The 17,869-nt window shown below is 36.7% G+C and overlaps 1 protein-coding gene across 14 annotated transcripts in view; it reads left to right on the top strand.

The window, feature by feature from the left end:
- The window catches only part of Hmbox1 (homeobox containing 1), a 162,604-nt gene that overhangs the window by 131,788 nt on the left and 12,947 nt on the right, over positions 1 to 17,869 (top strand). For 2 of the 14 annotated variants that reach the window (XM_078030816.1, XM_078030813.1), the window contains exons 8-10: positions 13,361 to 13,443; positions 15,115 to 15,210; positions 15,916 to 16,004. In XM_078030816.1, the coding sequence (XP_077886942.1) occupies positions 13,361 to 13,443; positions 15,115 to 15,210; positions 15,916 to 16,004 (268 nt within the window). Of the gene's footprint in view, positions 1 to 13,360; positions 13,444 to 15,114; positions 15,211 to 15,909; positions 16,005 to 16,249; positions 16,758 to 17,179; positions 17,746 to 17,869 lie in introns of those variants that run through there. The other 12 variants (XM_078030815.1, XM_078030812.1, XM_078030814.1 and 9 more) reach the window with 10 other exon arrangements.

The raw sequence follows: 17,869 nt of genomic DNA, 5'->3' as shown, positions 1-17,869 counted from the left end.
CACAAATTATAGGTTTTTTTTATGCCAAAAGAGTGTATTTTGGGGTTGGGAGTAGATTATATTTATTAAAACATCTTAGGAATTAAAAAGTGGGGGTTTTTTTGTTTGTTTTTGGTACCGAGGATTGAACTCAGGGGCACTTACTGAACCACATCCCCAGCCCTATTTTGTATTTTATTTAGAGACAGGGTCTCACTGAGCTGCATAGTGCCTTATTTTTGCTGGGCTGGTTTTGAACTCTCGATCTTCCTGCCTCAGCCTCCTGAGCTACTGGGATTACAGGCGTGTGCCACTGCATCAGCTAGGAATTTAAAAAGTTTAAACTAGTTTGTAAAGCTTTTAAGCCTTTCATTTTAAGGTGAAGAGACTAAATAAGATTCCCTTGTCTACACATTGTCAAGGAAATGTCTTGAAATTCTGGCCATTTTTCATGCTTAAAAATCTTGTGAGTTCCCCCTCCTTTTTTTTTGCTGATTCATATAATAAAGATACATTATTATAAAATTTAGTGTTCCTACTCATTTAATGAAATTTTAGGCAGTATATTTGCCAGGATCAATTATTTCACCATCTGCTAAGTAAATTATACTTGGCATTTCAGTAACATATTTTATGTGCTCCATGGACTAGGGTTTGGTTACACTCAGCAGGGCTGTGGGCCAGAATAGTGCTGTACATAAGGTCTAATACTTGAACATGATGGAATTCAATGTTTAAGAAGACCCTACAGCTTTAACAAAATTACAAAATGCTTTCCTATTCTCTCCCCCACCAGGTGTGTTAGACTCAAGTAAGGAGTAGAATCTTAAAAATTTGTAAAGCCTCCAGTTCAAGGATAAGTAATTGAAAGATTTAAAGAGATCCAATCAAAATAATTCAAAGATAGCAGAAAAATTACCTTGAAATGCCTTAGTGTTGTTTTCCCTTAGTTTGATCATTGTACTCAAAAATGATTTTGTGGAAGCCTAAGTAAGTCTTTTAAAACACGTTTATCCTGGTCTGAAGTGAATGAAGATCTAAAATACATACGCTCTGCCCTCCTCAGGTTGTTTTGCCATCACTGCAACCCCTGGCATGCTGGCCTCTATTTCCTTTCCTTCTGATGTCATTGCTGTTCTAGGATAGAAAATGCTGGAAGAATCCACTAAATTTTGGAATTAATAGATACTGGAAGTTGAATTTTAAGAAGTTTATCCTCTTTCATATCCTTGTGGAATGACTCAAGTGGAATATAATGAACTACACCTCCTGTATCTCTGCAAATAGAAGGAAGTTCTTAACATTTATATAAGATAGCAGGAGCCTGGACATGACCTCATTTCAATCCATTAGACTATTTGAGGAAAAAACAACAAAACTTTCCCACTTATTGACAGGTAAAGTTATCCCAATCCATTTCTCATAGCCAGTAAGAAGATGAACTGTCTTAAATGCATTTTAAAATTGGCAAATTATACTTCCTGGTTCCTTTTTGGTCAAACAAAAATAGCCAAAATAAATTATGATGTTTTTGAGGCATATTAAAAGTTTTCCCCATCCTCATTTAGGTGCTTTGTCAGCAGTTTCATTTTATGCAAACAACGTACTCCTATTTCTCTGATCTCTGAGCCAATTAAACAGACCCTATGGCCACAGTTTACAAAGAATTGAAGCATAGTTAAGTAAATATTGGTGTTGAATGTAAGGAGTCACCAATGATGCATATCCGTTCACCCTAGAAACTACTGAATTATAAACATCATGTTATAAACATTATTGAGGAAGATCAATTTATATAGGCTAACTGGAAACTAGTGAACTTTCTCTTTTTAAAAACACAGATATTTAAACTTCTACTTTGTTATCAGTCATTGTGATAGATTCTAGGAGATACATTATTATTAAAAAGGTAAAATGTGTTCTTGGCCCTTATAATATTGCATTAAGAAGTAATGTTAAGGGGCTGGGATTGTGGCTCAACGGTGGAGCGCTCACCTAGCATGGGCAGGACCCGGTTTCAATCCTCAGCACCACATAAAAATAAATTCATTGTATTGTCCATCTATACCAAAAAATAAATATTGAAAAAAAAGATGTAATGTTAATAATAAAGGTAATTTTAAAATTTTAAAAAGTCATTGTTAGATTCAACATGCACAATATGAACAAAGGTTTACATATGTGATTGATGTTTGATAATCTCAATTGGTGTAACTTGTGAGTAACTGTCCTACTTCATGGCTTTTGGGTTGAGGAAACTTAAACAGTCTATGAAATTTTAGTGCTTTGAAGCATCTATAAGTGATCTTTAGACTATACTTTGAAAAACTGTGTACCATAGAAATCCTGATCATACCAGTGTCTCATCCACGTATTCTGTGCTATTGGCTCTTTCTTTGACATGCTACCCATTAAAAGGCCATACTAAGCTATGGTTCTATCTTGAAACTCATGTAGTTGTCATCATCTTACTGAGAATGTAAACTTTGGTCTGACATCGAAATATTTTTGCTCTGTAGTTAAAGGAGTTTATTTATCTCTTGTATAGTTGGTAGGTGACCTTTTAGTTCCAAAGCACATTAACAAAAAAAATGTGTTTTATCAAATGTTATTAGAATTAAAAGGCAAGAGAAGACTCATTTGTCTGTGTGCTGGTAGTTTGATTGACTACCACTTAAAAATAGTCACAGCCCCAAAATACAGGAAATCAAAAGCCATGTTTAAGAAAAAGTAGTTAAATACCCCTGGGTAAAGTATTGTTTCTGTCTGCCTTCAGAGAAGTATCAAGATAATCAATGCATCCGATTCTTAAAAGAATCTATGCTGCTCTGCACTTGGTTTGCTTCCTGATAAGATTAAGACTTTAGATTGATCCCTGGGAACACCAGTTCTCACGTTAGATCCAGAAAATATCCCTTTAGCGTGAAGTAGTCATTTTGTAGAAGCACAGTATTGATCCTAAGAAAAATCATGCAGATGATAGTCTTATCAATTCTATTGTGTTCATCTTTCTATTGGAATAGATTGTTGGTCAACCAAGTATAAGAAACTTAACCAATCCAGACCACTTTATGAATCTCTTTTGTAAACCTATTTCCTACCAGCAAAGGCTGACAAACAGAAAGGAAGATGCTAATGGTGAGGCAAATGGCAGCAAGAAGCACGCCAGTGCCAGTGCCTCAGTAGAGTGTGAATTAGATAACGCAGTTCACTTTTCAAAGTGCCAGAACTTGCCAATTTTACTGTTATTCCCTAATATATTTGTTTTTCCCCAGAAAATTGTCTCCATTCTTTTCACAGTCTTTACAGAAAGATCAAGAAGTAGTAGACATTATGGCTGGGGTTGTAGTTCAGTGGTAGAATACTTGCATAGCATATGGGAGGCACTGGGTTTCATCCTCAGCACCACATAAAAATAAATAAATAAAGGTATTGTGTCCATCTATAATTTTTTAAAAGTGTGTATTTTTTTTATAAAAAGTAGTAGGTATTAGAAGCTAACTTGCTTTTTAATTGCTGTGTAATAAAACAGGCACAAAGTCTCCAATATGGCAATACTTCATTTACGGTTAGATGCTATTGGATGAGTGATAGCCTATGTTGTTTCTAAGGCTTAATGATAGATCAAAATGTGCTAAAAACTCAGCTTCTACATCCAGCGTTATCACTGATACCTTTTTATCACATAGAAAGTAGGGTCTAGTGACAGTTAGCATGCTACAAATAAATAAAACACTTAAACATAGAATCTTTGCAAGGAAGGACCTCAAGAAATACAAACTTTATGTTAGGCCACATTGCATACATGTCCATAATTCTCCGAATGGGTTTTTCTTTCTTTAAGTAAGTGAAGAAAGAAATCTTACCATCCTGATAATGATTTGGGAGCTTTTTTCTTTTTTCCTGCTAGTGTCTAAAGAGGTACTAATTCTTCTAAGATACGATAACTGCACTGCAGACTTAGACTTTTAATGTGTATTGATGTGTTTCAAGTGAGAAGTTCCAGGATTTTTGTAATTCTTCTGTGCCCAGGTATAAAAAAGATAGGTCAGTGTTTTTGTCCCCAGAGCAATTAGATTTCCTTTTCCCAAGAAACAAAAGCCCCCGGATGGGATATGACCTGTGGTCCTAGGGTTGTCATGAGTTTCTTACTGATGTATCACGTCATGCTTCTAAGAAATCTTGTGAAATTAACCAAATTTTGGTCTGTAGGATTCCTTGCTTAGGAATTTGCATCACATATTCGAAAAGAGGGTGGAAACAACACCATGAGTAGTCAAATAGTGGCTGTTCCTGATAGATGCCTTTGAGCCTGTGACCTGAGTCAGAAAGCTTGAATTCAAGTTCATTCTGTCTTAAGCAAGCCAGTTCTCCTCTGGCATCTCATCTGTAAAGTTCATATCCTCACCTGCACAGTAAAGAGGTTGACCTGGTATGCCTCCTTTCAGCTCATAGGTCCTTGATTCTTTGTCAGGATCCACTCTGGTTTTTCTAAATCTGTATGTAATGAGCTGTGCTATGGGATCCCATATGTATTTGGGAATTGGCAAAAAGGTCAGATTCCCATATTTGAATACTTTAATCTGTCCATGGTCCAGTCCTAATTTTTCCACTTAAAACTCTTTTCTATTTTAAAACTTGAAGATGCTACAGATCTATGAAAACATCTATACCTTCTGTAAAAGAACTCATGCATAGTTCAGCTTTTCTTGTACCTGCACCTTCTAAAAGGCCACTGTGGTGAGAGCTATTGTTTTACCAAGCCTGTAGAATTAAAAATAAACTCATCTGAAGAAAGACATTAATGTAGGACATTTTCTGTTTTTTGTACCATAATGTTTGCAAAATAAACTTTTAAATGTAAATGTGTTTCAAAACGCATTAAGGTAAGCTAAGAAAGTTTATTATTAAAAAATAATAATATATAATTCCACTTTCCTCATGCTTTAACACAGCAAACTTTATTTTCAAAGAATATTTTTTAAATAGAAAGTTAACCTGTAATTCTAGTGATTTGAAGGCTGAGGATTGCAAATTCAAGACCAGCCTCAGTAAGGCCCTAAGCAACTTAGTAAGACCCTGTCTCAAAATAAAAAATAAAAAGGGATTGGGGATGTGGTTCAGTGGTGAAGTGCCCTAGGTCCAACCCCTGGTACTAGAAATAGATAGATAGATAGATAGATAGATATGCTTGCTGCTCATCGTGGTACATACCTGGTTGGGTGGTGAAGTGCCCTAGGTCCAATCCCTGGTACTAGAAATAAATAAATAAATAGGTAGTTAGTTAGTTAGTTAGTTAGTTATGCTTGCTGCTTACAGTGATGCATGCCTATAATCCCAGCAATTTAGGAGGCTGAGGCAGAAGGTTCACAAATTCAAGCCAGTCTCCGCAACCTAGTGAGACCCTGTCTCAAAATAAAAATTAGAAAGGATGGGGGTGAAGTGCCCCTAAGTTCAATCCCCAGTACCAAAAATATACATAAAAAATAAGCAATTTTTAAAAAGCTTAAAATATGAGGAAATGCAAGAAAGTGTAGAAATTAAAATACCCCTTCATACTGTCACTTAGAGATATTCATATGTAACATTTGATGTATTTTCAGTCATTTTTCTTTATGTTGTATACATATCGTTTTAAGCAAAAGAAGCTTAAACTGTTTATGTAGTTATATACATGTTTATCGTTTATATAATCCTTGAAAACAGAATTTTTATTGACTAAGTCCACTTTACACTATAATTTATGATGGGGTCTCCTGTGCTTGGACGTGTAAGTTAGCAGCTGTATTACTAGCTCAAGTCCCATCTTCCTGATTATGTTGCCAGTTTGTAAATAGAGAATATTGAAAGAGAAGAAAATTACTTTGAGAAATAGTTTTTAACTTAATCAGAGGTAGGCTGTTTTGAATACTACATGACTCAGATTTATTTTTATTTTAGATACATTTTTTTAATTTAAAAATTAATACTTACACATTGTTAACTATTTTTAAAACATTGGTTTAATCATTTTGTCCCTTAAGACTACCCATATTCACTGGGGTATAGTGGTGCACACCTTTAATCCTGGCAACTCTTAGAAGCTGAGGCAGGAGGATCACAAGTTAGAGGCCAGCCTGGGTAACTTAATGAGACCCTTAGCAAGTTAACAAGACCCTTGCTGGAAGGCGGAGGGGGGGGGGGAACTAAGAATATAGCTCAGTGGTGAAGCACTCCTGGGTTCAATCTCAGTTTAAAAGTTTTTCTAGTTCATCCAATGTACTTTAGCTTCTTATGTTTGACATAGAAATTGGTGGGCCTGAAACAACCGAATTTTATTATCCCATAGTTCTGAAGGCCAGGCATCTAGAATCAAAGTGCTAGCAAGTTTGGTTCCCTCTGGAGGCTCTGAGGACTCCACCCTACTTCCTGCCTCTTCTGGCTTCTGGCAGTTGCTGGCAATCCTTAGTACGCATCCTGGTTGTGTAGGCTTTCATCTCTACGTTGCCTTCTCTGTGTATTCATTCTGTCTCTTGTAAGGATGCTGTCACTGGATTTAGGGCCCAGTGTGAACTCATCTTCATCCTTACCATAATTACATCGGCAAATACCCTATCTTCGCATAAGTTTATATTCTGAGTTTTGGGGGACATCAACCCAAACTCCCGGCAACTTTTTAGCAGACAGTAGTGGGAAGCATATGGGACCAGAAGAGGCCCTGATCCATGCCAGCTCTGTTACTTTGGGGAATGCACCTTGTTGTGGTCCCCATTTTCTCAAATGAACAGGTTTGATGATGAGTAAGATCCTTCATTGTCCTAAAGTCCAGGTTGAATGAGGAAGAGTTATGTGCATCGCTGATGTCTAGCTCTGCTCTTATTCCTCTCTTGCAAAGTAGGATTAGTATTAGAGGGACTTCTATCTTTAGATAAAAGATGGAATATCACTGTTCTAGTCTGTAAGTAAACAGAGTGTTCCTTAGGCCTTTTTAGGTTAGCAAAAGAAGGATGCTCTACTCAGAGAGGGTTTTCCCATTTGCTTCATCTCTGTGCCTTCACTTCATTTTGTAAAGTCAAAACAAGAAGAATGGGGAAGTTTTTAAATAGTTTTGTTTGTTGCTGAAGGTCATTTCACACAAAGATGCTCTCAAATAGGAGATGAGATAGTGGGGTACCAGGCTGAGGTGGGAGTATTGCGAGTTCACAAAAGCGAGGCACTAAGCAACTTGGTGAGACCCCGTCTCTAAAATAAAAATACAAAATAGGGCTGGGGCTGGGGCTGGGGCTCAGTGGCTGAGTGCCCCTGAGTTCAATCTCTGGTACCAACCCCCATACCCACTCCCAGCAAAAAAAAAGAAAAAGGAAGGAAATATCTGTTCCTTCAAAAAATCTAAAAGTTAAATTGTGCATGCTGTTCCTAAGACTTTTTAAAGGCATTTAGTACCATTCCAAAGTATCCCACCTCCTCCTTCTTCATGACTCAATTTACCCCAGGCGTCTCCTAACCTATTGCTACAGCTGCCTAATGGTCTTCTGCCTCTTGTATGACCAGAAGTATTGTCATACAAAGGAAGTTAGATCCTACATTATCCTGGCTTCAAACCATGTCTTCCTATAAAGTTGACTACACATCCTTGAAAGTCTAGATCCAATCTTTCTCCGCTTGAACCCTGATTACCCCATCTCATGCTCTGTAATTGAACTCCTTCTCAGTTTCAAGAATATTTTAAGCTCTCACATGATTCCTTGCATTTTTTTCACTGTATCCACCCTTCCTTCTCTGAAAACCTTTGCTCTTTTTTCAAGACTCTGGACAAATGTCTTCTGCTACTACAGTACAATGTTCATACAAGTAATATGGTTCTTTTTCACAATACTTTGTTTCTATACGCACTGTATCTCTTGGTGCCTACTCTGGGAAGTTTTGTCTAGTTCATCTTTACCACCCTTAATCAATTATGTGGTATAAACTAGGGCTCAGCATTTTTCAGTGATTAAATGAATGATTAATTATGTCCAAATTCAAAGTCATTCATTAGACATATTTTCCAATTTCATTGATAGTCTAGTTTGGTTATATAGTTTTAAAAATAAGCATGATTTTGATGTAATCATATTCAGTTATATCTTAAGCTAAAACCACCAAATGTACCTGGAGAAGATATTGTACAACATGGTGAGATCCCAACAGTCTTTGTCCTAAAAGAAATGATTCTGGGTTTCACCCAAAGCCTTAACTGGAACCATTCATGTACTCCGTAATGTATTCATTTATTCAGTTATTTGTAGATCAAACAAATACTTATTGAAAGTCTGTTATGTGCCAGTCAGATTCTTTGAACTTTATACCTCCTTTTATGAGTAGTTATTTTCTTCTTTGATGCTACCTTTTTTCCCCTGATCAATTATCATATTTTCTTTCATAGAGTACATATGGGAAAGACTCAGATCATTTTAATTGACATCAAATTCAAATCAGCCAATAATATGATGTGGTCTTAAGGAGTACTGTCCAAAATGGAATACTTTGGGGTAGTGAGACATGAGTTCCTTATATACTCCAGATATTAGCACTTATCAGATGTATAGTTTACAAATATTTTCTCCCATTCTATAGATTGTTTCTGTATTCTGTTGATTGTTGTTTATGCTGCACACAAGCGTATTAGTTTGATGTAATTCCATTTGTCTTTTTTTTTTTTTTCACTTCTGTTTTCTGTACTTTTGGGGACTTGTCCATAAGCTCCTTGTCTGTTCTAATGCCTAGACACACTTTCTTATTTTCTTCTAGTAGTTTCATGTTGTATATTTAAGTCTTTAACCCATTTCAAGTTGATTTTTGAAACATGAGAAATACGGTTCTCTATTTTTTTACATGTAGATATCCAATTTTCCCAGCACGCTTTATCAAAAAGACTTCGTTCTTCAATGCATGTTTTTAGCACCTTTGTTGAAGATCAATTGATTGTAGATGAGTGGGTTTACTTCTAGGCTTTCTGTTCTGTTCCGACTCAGTTTCTGTTTTATGCCACTGTCATTCTGTTTTTTGTTTTTTTTTAGAGAGAGAGAATTTTTTAATATTTATTTCTTTTAGTTCTCGGCCGACACAACATCTTTGTTTGTATGTGGTGCTGAGGATCGAACCCGGGCCGCACACATGTCCGGCGAGCACACTACTGCTTGAGCCACATCCCCAGCCCCTGTCATTCTGTTTTTATGACTGTAGTTTTGTAGTATCGTTTGAAGTCAGGTAGTATAATATCTCCTGCTTTTTTTCTTTTCACTCAAGATTACTTTGGCTAGTTGAGGTGTATTGTGGTTCCATACAAATTTTAGTATTGTATTTTCTAGTTCTTTGAAGGATATTATTGGTAATTTGATAGGGTTTGTGTTGAACCTGTAGATTGCTTTGAATAGTACCAATATTTGAACAATATTGGTCATAGTATGACTTTCCATTTTTGATGTCTTCTTCAATTTCTTTTCATCAGGGTTTCATAGTTTTCATTGTAGAGATCTTTCACCTCTTTGATTTAATTTATCATCTCCCTCCCTCCCCCTGTTGTAAATAAAGTTGCTTTCTTGATTTCCCTTTTAGATAATTCTGTATTGGCATATAGCAACAGAACTGATTTTTGTACATTGATTTTTTTAACCTGCAGCTTTGCTGAATTCATTCATTAGTTCTGAGCTTTTTGGTGGAGTCTTTGGGGTTTTGTATACCCAATATTATGTCATTTGCAGAGATAATTTGACTTCTTCTTTTCCTCTTTGGATGCACTTAATTTCTTCCTTTTGCCTGACTGCTTTGTATAGGGCTTCCAGTACTGTGTTGGATAAAAGTGGGCATTCTTGTCTTGTTCCAGATCCTATGGAGAAAATTTTCAGATTTTCCTTATTAGTACAATGTTAACTTATGATAAATGGCCTTAATTTTGTTGAAATGTATTCCTTCCTCATCTCATTTGTTCAGATTTTTATAATGAAAAAAAATGTTAGATTTTATTAAATTCTTTTTATCATCTGTTATCAAGATTTTTCCTGCATTCTGTTTATGTTTTAGGTCTGTTTACTGATTTGCATGTGTTGAACCATCCTTGCATTTCTAGAATAAATCCCACTTGATCATAGTGAATAATCTTTTTAATGTACTGTTAGATTCAGTTTGCTAGTATTTTCTTTTTTTTCTATTTTTTTTAATATTTATTTATTTTTTAGTTGAACATAATACCTTTATTTTGTTTATTTATTTTTATGTAGTGTTGAGGATCGAACCCAGGGCCTCGCGCATGACAGGCGAGCGTTCTACCACTGAGCCACAACCCCAGCCCTGCTAGTATTTTCTTAAAGATTTTTACATCTGTGTTCATCAAGGATATTGGCCTATAGCTTTCTTTCTGTGTGATGTCCTTTTCTGGTTTGGGCACCAGGGCAATGCTGGCTCTGTAGAATGAGTTTAGAAGAATTCCCTCTTCTTCAATATTTTAGAATAATTTAAGAATTGGTATTAGTTCTTTAAATATTTGTTAGAATTTAGAAGTGAAACTGAGCTGTACATTTCTAAGTTATAAAAATAATAGGTTGTTGGGCTGGAGTTGTAGCCCAGTGGTAAAATGCTTGCCTAGACAAATGAGGCACTGGGTTCAATCCTCAACACCACAAAAAAATAATAAATAAAATAAAGGTATTGTGTCCATATACAACTAAAAAATATTTTTTAAAAGTAATCATAACAATAGGTCTTTATTAGCCCTAGAGAAACTATTGTGAATAACTGCATTTTCTTGAGCTTTTAAATTTAGAAAAAGTTACTATTTTTTTGCTTCCATCTTCTTTATTTTATATAGTTAGATCCTGAAAAATTACAGATTAAAAATAAAATTTAATACTTTTTAATGCAGTATAAAACACATAACACAAATAATTACAATTTCTAATTTAGCTTGAAAAAATATGGCTTTATCTTTTTAGTCAGCAATCATAATCTTAATGTTTTCTATCTGATCCCAAACTTTCAAAACATAAGTTGTTTACAGAGTTGTATTATTCAATAAGCTAGTTCTTAATTATTTCAGTGTTTCCTCAAATATCTTTAATTAACAAGAAAATTATGAAAAATTGCACATTTTTAAAAGAAATTCAATAGATAAGTATACAAAGTAGGATGTGAAAATCAATCTTAATTACCACCAGTGTTTCCCTTATGTCTCCTCTACTCCTAACCTTCTTGCTCCCCAGAGATAATAATTTCTAACATTTTAGTATGTATCCTTCAAAACCTGCCTTGTAACATTTCTGTACTTTCAGTTGACAACAGTTCACAGACTGTGATGTCATTTCTTTTGGAAGCCCCACATTGGGTTGGTGGTGATTCTGTCCATCATTATTGCTTTGTCAACTGTGCCAAGGAGGAATGTTGATTCAGACTTGCACTCTGACCTCGTGGTTTTCTATATAGAAGAAAAAAGATGCATATAATGGTAACTATAATACAAATTGAAAGAGTTGTAAGATAGGAACAGATGAGGTGCTGTGGGATTCATAAGGTAAAGAAAATTTGCTTGACTGGCCAAGAGTGAATATTTGATCTGTACCCTGAAATATAGGCAAGATTTACATTGGGGGAAGGGCAAAAAACAGATGTACTGGCAAGAGAAAGCACAGTAATGTAGTCTTTACAAGGTTGTTCCATTTTTCTAGGCTATGGGAGCAGCAGCAGATCAAGATGCAAAGTTACTGTGAGGGGAGACTCAGCCTCCCATAAACTTTTGGAAACTTCTGAACAGTCAAGCGAGGCTCTAAGTAGCTTAGCCCATCATCAGGGCTCAGCTCAGACAGCAATCCTCTGGATGTCTTTTCAGATTCCTGCCTGTTACACTCTGCACAGTACTATCCGCAAATCCTATGTGTGGAAATGGAGTAGTTACAAGGGTAGTGACTTGGGAAAATCCTCAGAGTGAACAGTGGGCCTGAAAATGATAGCAGGAAATCAAGCAGGAAAAGATGCTTAAACCGTAGGATTCAGAAGGAAACTATGGGGAGGGTGGTCAAGGTGCCATCATGGAGAAAGCTGGACAGAGCAGGGGTCAGCAGCAGTCAGACTTGGGAGGTTTGGGTGGGTGTGGGGGTGCTACTCCAGGGTATTTTTGCAGCAGTGTCCCTAAAGAAATAGTAGGTACTAGAATTTGGTAAGGGGTCATTTCCTTATCCTACATTTCCAGGCTTAAGTTGGGAATATTCTCTTGTTTCTCAAAACTCATAGATGGTAGAAAGAGTGGAAATAATAATCATTCTGTTCCCACAGAGTGTCTCATGGGTCTGATAAAAGGGTAGATGTAGCAAGCCTAAATTCCTTTAAAAGTACTATTGAGCAAAAATAATACCTACTTTTTTAACATAGGAAAAATGTAAACCTACTTTTTTAACATAAGAAAAATGCAAGGAAAATGTTTAAATATCCTCCTACTAAACCCCTTTTCCCCACAATGAATAATTAGTATTTTCAGGCTAATGTATATTTTTCCAGCTTTTATCCATGCAAATTGGTGTATACATAGATTGGAATTTTAAAATTCTGATAATAATAATTTTGCATGCATATTATTCTGCAGATTGTTTCTTGCACTTAGAAATATGTCATAAAATTGGGCTGGGGATGTGGCTCAAGCGGTAGCGTGCTCACCTGGCATGCGTGCAGCCCAGGTTCGATCCTCAGCACCACATACAAACAAAGATGTTGTGTCCGCCAAAAACTAAAAAAATTCTCTCTCTCTCTCTCTCTCTCTCTCTCTCAAAAAAAGAAAAAGAAAAGAAATATGTCATAAACATCCCTCCAAGTCAGTGGACAGAGTGCTAACTTATTTCTCTAGTCATTTTTAAATAGCTGTGTATAAATATAAATATTCCATAATTTTTTCTGCCATTCTTTTGTTAATGGGCATAATTTCCAGTTTTTTGCTACTACAAACAAATTACCCCCCTCAAAAAAAAAAAAAGTCCTGGGCATTGTGACTGTAATCACTCATAAATATCAAAAATAACTTTTATTTTGATGACATCTTTTAATGAAATACAGCAGTGTGTGCACTTTTGCTGTACCATAGGCTAGGCACTAGGTGACATAGAGCTATATAAGTTTAATTAGTTAAAATTAAGTAAAAGTTAAAATTCTTTCCCTTACGTTAGCTTCATTTCAAATGCTCAGTAGTCATGTGTAGTGGCTGCCATACTGAACAGCCTACAAGAGTCCATTTCTGTTCTACAGAAAATTCTGGAAGACCACCTGAACTAGACACTTGAATGGTACATTTTAAGGAAGAACATGTTTTCCAATGAGTTAGTGTTTTTATGAGAGCACATTTAGAAAAGTAAAAAGTTTGTGTCTTTATTGGTTGCCTCTGCAGTTACTTCAACGAGAATCAATACCCAGATGAAGCAAAGAGAGAAGAAATTGCAAATGCTTGCAATGCAGTTATCCAGAAGCCAGGTGAGGGCCAAGCCCAGGCTGCTCTGTGTGCTGCTCTTGTTACGCTGCATCATTTAGGCCACTGCATCTCCGACTCATTTCAAGTCAATGCTCTCTGCTCAGCCTGTGCCATCCTTCTGCAGGTCACTGCCTTGTCTTGTCCTGTCCAAATAGTACTTCTGAGGGATATTATGGCATTCAGAATCAAATGCTCACACACACTGGAATTTCCAGGGAGAGACCCTGCAAACGGTTTGAGACCTTGAAAAATTTTTTATTTTATGTATAGATTTTTCTTTCCAAAATTTAGCATAAATATATCAAGTCCAAAATGAACTTACAGTTTGAAATATTTAAATAAGCTTGCTAATAAAAAGATTAGATAGATTTTTCTTTTTTAAAAACAGTTGTTATACATTGTGTGATTCTGTATTCCTTTTTGAGTTGGCTCCTGTCTCCTCCCCACATTGGGATGACTTCTGCTTTGGAAAAACTTAGGTAACACCCTTTTAAAGTCCTGTTGTTCCTGTGCAAGTCAATGGAGCCACTTAAATCCTTCATAAGTATTTTATTCCATGTACTTGACTATTTCACGTTTTACAGATTTTTGTTACCAAAAACCATTCTCAGTTAAGGTTATCTAATTGATTTCCATTTGGCCAGTTACTTTGAATGGCTTAAAGATTATATGCTAATGTATCCATATCTTATAACAATGAAGCAGTAATTTATTTTCCCTTCTGTTAATGGACAATTGGGCATAATTTCCAATTTTTGCTACTACAAGCAATATGACAATGAAGCCAGACTTCTAGCCACACTATAACAGCTCCGACTATATGTAAGTGAGAGGATTCTGTACCCTTTTTTACATAAGCCGAAAGTCCTAGTTCTAAAGCTTTGCAGGTGCTTGAACTCTCCCTGGAAAACACTGTACCCATATATCACCAAGACCCTAACAAATCTGTTTTCTGGTTTCTCCACCCACTGTGGACTTAAAGCTGAAAAACAGAAATGGACAGGAGAGAAGGGAATGGTACAGGTGGGTCCTTATTGGCAAGCATGGTACTTTTTATAAAAAATTACATTCAAACCAAAGAAAATAGTAAGTCTGAAATGCAGCCTGAGTGATACTGTGTATTCCAGTGTAGTCACAGTAATGCATGGTCACAGTGGCCTTTAGCCTTCAAGGAAGCATGTGTCATATATTCCTGGTCTTAAGACAGGAAGAAAATAGTTAATAATGAAGGCCTTAAAGATGTAAGTAAATTTCGATTGTTTAGATACGTGATAAATAATAACAACATTCCCTGGAATGATGCTAATTAAATGAAGCCTCCACAATAATATCATAAGAACTTTGAATCTAGCACCCTAGCATACTGACTTTGTGGAATTATTTACTATTATGTTTGCCCTTATGAATCAAAGCATATTATATAAAGAAGCACATTGTGTTATTAGTTGCTAGTTATGTACTCATGTGTGTCTTTATTCATTTCATAATAATTTTAGTGTGCACATGCTACTATGTCATGCTAAAAAAAAAAAAAAAAGATTCTCCCTGCTGTTATTTTGACAATAAATGGAATCAAAAGCAACTTTTAAAGAAGAAAAGTATTATTCCTTAAAACTAGTTCATTCTTGGGTCCAAAATATAGATTATCTGAATTTTATTGCATGCATTCACAGGCAAAAAATTGTCCGATCTGGAACGAGTTACCTCCCTGAAAGTATATAATTGGTTTGCTAACAGACGGAAGGAAATCAAGAGGAGAGCCAATATCGGTAATGTATCTGAGAGACTGCTTTCTCTCATGAGGAAGTTACAAACATTGTGTTTAAGAGTGACTTCAGTTTATTAACTGCAGGTCTAAATGACCCTAATAAAAATCACCCTGTTTTTTCTCATTGTATATTTATTTATTTATTTTTTGTAGTTTTAGATGGACAGCATGCCTTTATTTTGTTTATTTTTATGTGATGCTAAGGATTGAACCCAGGGCCTTATACATGCTAGGCAAGCACCCTGCCCCTGAGCTAAAGTGAAAAAGGAAGAAATAAAGCATTTCTTTCCCCGATCAAAGCTGTAACCAAAATAAGAAAAATAATTTTTTTAATTGATGAGATTGGGGTAGGAGATTGGTTTTGCACTTCTAAAATTGTATTTCGTTTAGACATACACTTCCTTTTATCATCCCAACTCTGTGATGTTCTGTAGGACCTCAAGACTAGTTAACAAGTTTTATGAATCAGGGTGGACCACATGACATGCTAGTGGCAGGGACAATAGGATGGCAAAGTGCATCTCCCTGAGCTGCATGCTGTTGGCTTCCACCCACTTGTAGTTCAAAAGAAACAAAATGTTGATGAATTGTAGGCTCTCGTTTAATGATATTCCAATTTCCTCAACATGAAAATTAATTGTGTTTCAGCCACTGTGATAAGGCAGCAGATAATTTAGGGATCTATTTGCTTTTTTCGAAGAAGCAGCAATCCTGGAGAGCCATGGGATAGATGTACAGAGTCCAGGAGGCCATTCCAACAGTGATGATGTTGACGGGAATGACTACTCCGAGCAGGTGAGCAGCTGGCACCTGGCCCAAGGTTCCTGGTTAGTGAGCAGTGGGACAGTGTAAGGACAACTTAGATCCTGGGGTGTGGTGGTGTGGGGTGGGGGAAGGGAAGCAGTCAGTGTCCCTCCATTCTGCTCACGTGTCTAGATAGAATTTCATGTAATTTGAAAGGAATGTGGTAAGATTCAGTTGTCCTGTTGAATTTGTGAGAAATCGCTATTCACCCACATGGATTTATTGTCATACAACAGGATACTTGGCAAGTACGCAATGGGGAGGAGGAGGAGGGAAGAAGTTCAGAGGGAGGCAGAGAAGCAGAGAAGGTAGAAGAAGAGAGGAGGATCTGATCCAAACAAGCAAGTTACACCATTCACCACACACACTCAGTGTTTTTGAGAAGTACTAGGGGCAACTGGGCAGCTGTGTGACCCATGCCTAAACATGTACTGACGCAGGGCGCAATGGAAGGCCCCACCACTCCAGCCCCATTGCCGTTGGAGCCCTCATGCCAGAGGAGCTGTTTTTCCACAGTCTCTCTGGCACAGTAACACACGCATCCTCTCATAAGTGCACCATCTGCATGTCTTTTCATCTCACATGTATGGGAACTCACCAGTGTGGTTTATTCTGCATTGCTTGGGGAAACGTGTATTTAACTGTAGCCACTGCATGGAGTAATTCAGTAACTAAGACTGTGGGAGTCCCCCCCCCACACCTGTGTGTTGACAGATTTCATCAAAAAATTTTAATAAGACTTAAGTTTCATTTCCATTTTGAAAATGTCGAGAATATATGGTCCCTTCCCTTCTACTAACCCAGCAAGAAAATTTTTGCTCTTTCCTGTGGCAGTTTTCCCTGCCCCTCAGCCAGTTAGTAAGCAGTCCATTGTGTTCTTCCTTCTCCTGGCTGGTTTACTGACTCTGCTTACCAGCTCAAGCCCACAAGGTACTCAAGAGCGCGTGCTGTTTTCCGTGGACCCCTGCCTTAATCCTGAAGACTAATATGTGAAATGAGAGTGAAACAGTAACACCACACATCTCAGGGTTGCCTTTTAAGGACTCCAAGTCATAGCCCCCCCTTTTATTCAGAAGAATATTCTCTAAGTCTTTCTAGTTAGAAACGTTCCTGTTATTTTTCAGTAGACCAATAAAGAGGGATCATTTCCATCTTTTTTTTTGCAGATGCTCTGAGGGCAGCACATCCCATGCTTTTTTCCCAATGGGTTTACCCTTCCAAAGCTCTGTGATACAGAGTTCCCCTGAAGATGTGAGGGTGAGAAACATCCTCCTTCCTTGTGACATTGTTTGCAGTGCCTGACATGCACCTTGCTGCACCAGTTTTCTTTACAGCTTTACTGTTTAAGTGTTGTGCTTCAAGGGAGAAGAGCTTCAACTCACTCTAAGTTAGACACCCACTCCCTTTCCACAGCTACTTTCAGCAGGAGACACCACACCTTTCTCCCTGAGCCAGTTCAGGCCACGGCACTTTTGTCCTGTTGTAACTGAGATTTTTCTTCTTTTATCTATAGGATGTTGGTGCCTCTCGTTTTAAGTCTTGTTTACATGGATTCTAATAATCTATGAGTAGCAATCAGGAATTTAAAAACTCACTAGTGTGTCCTTCAATGACTAGTGCTATATTTGTTGCATTCAGATCCAAATTGTTGGGTTTTTAATCAATCAGTCCAGGTTTGATCACTACTAACCATTTTTTTTGATAGAATGAATAAAATTGAGTGAGAACAAAACCTTTTAGTTATTTTTATTGGATGAGTCATAAAAATGTCAACTGGAAGTCTCTGAACCTATATCCATTCAGTGTCTACTTAAATACAGTTCACCTCTACTCTGACATGAGATGCTTCCCAACCA

The sequence above is a fragment of the Ictidomys tridecemlineatus genome, chromosome 14, assembly GCF_052094955.1.
Source record: "Ictidomys tridecemlineatus isolate mIctTri1 chromosome 14, mIctTri1.hap1, whole genome shotgun sequence".
Lineage (NCBI taxonomy): Eukaryota > Metazoa > Chordata > Mammalia > Rodentia > Sciuridae > Ictidomys > Ictidomys tridecemlineatus.
This window is presented reverse-complemented; position numbering and strand designations above follow the sequence as displayed.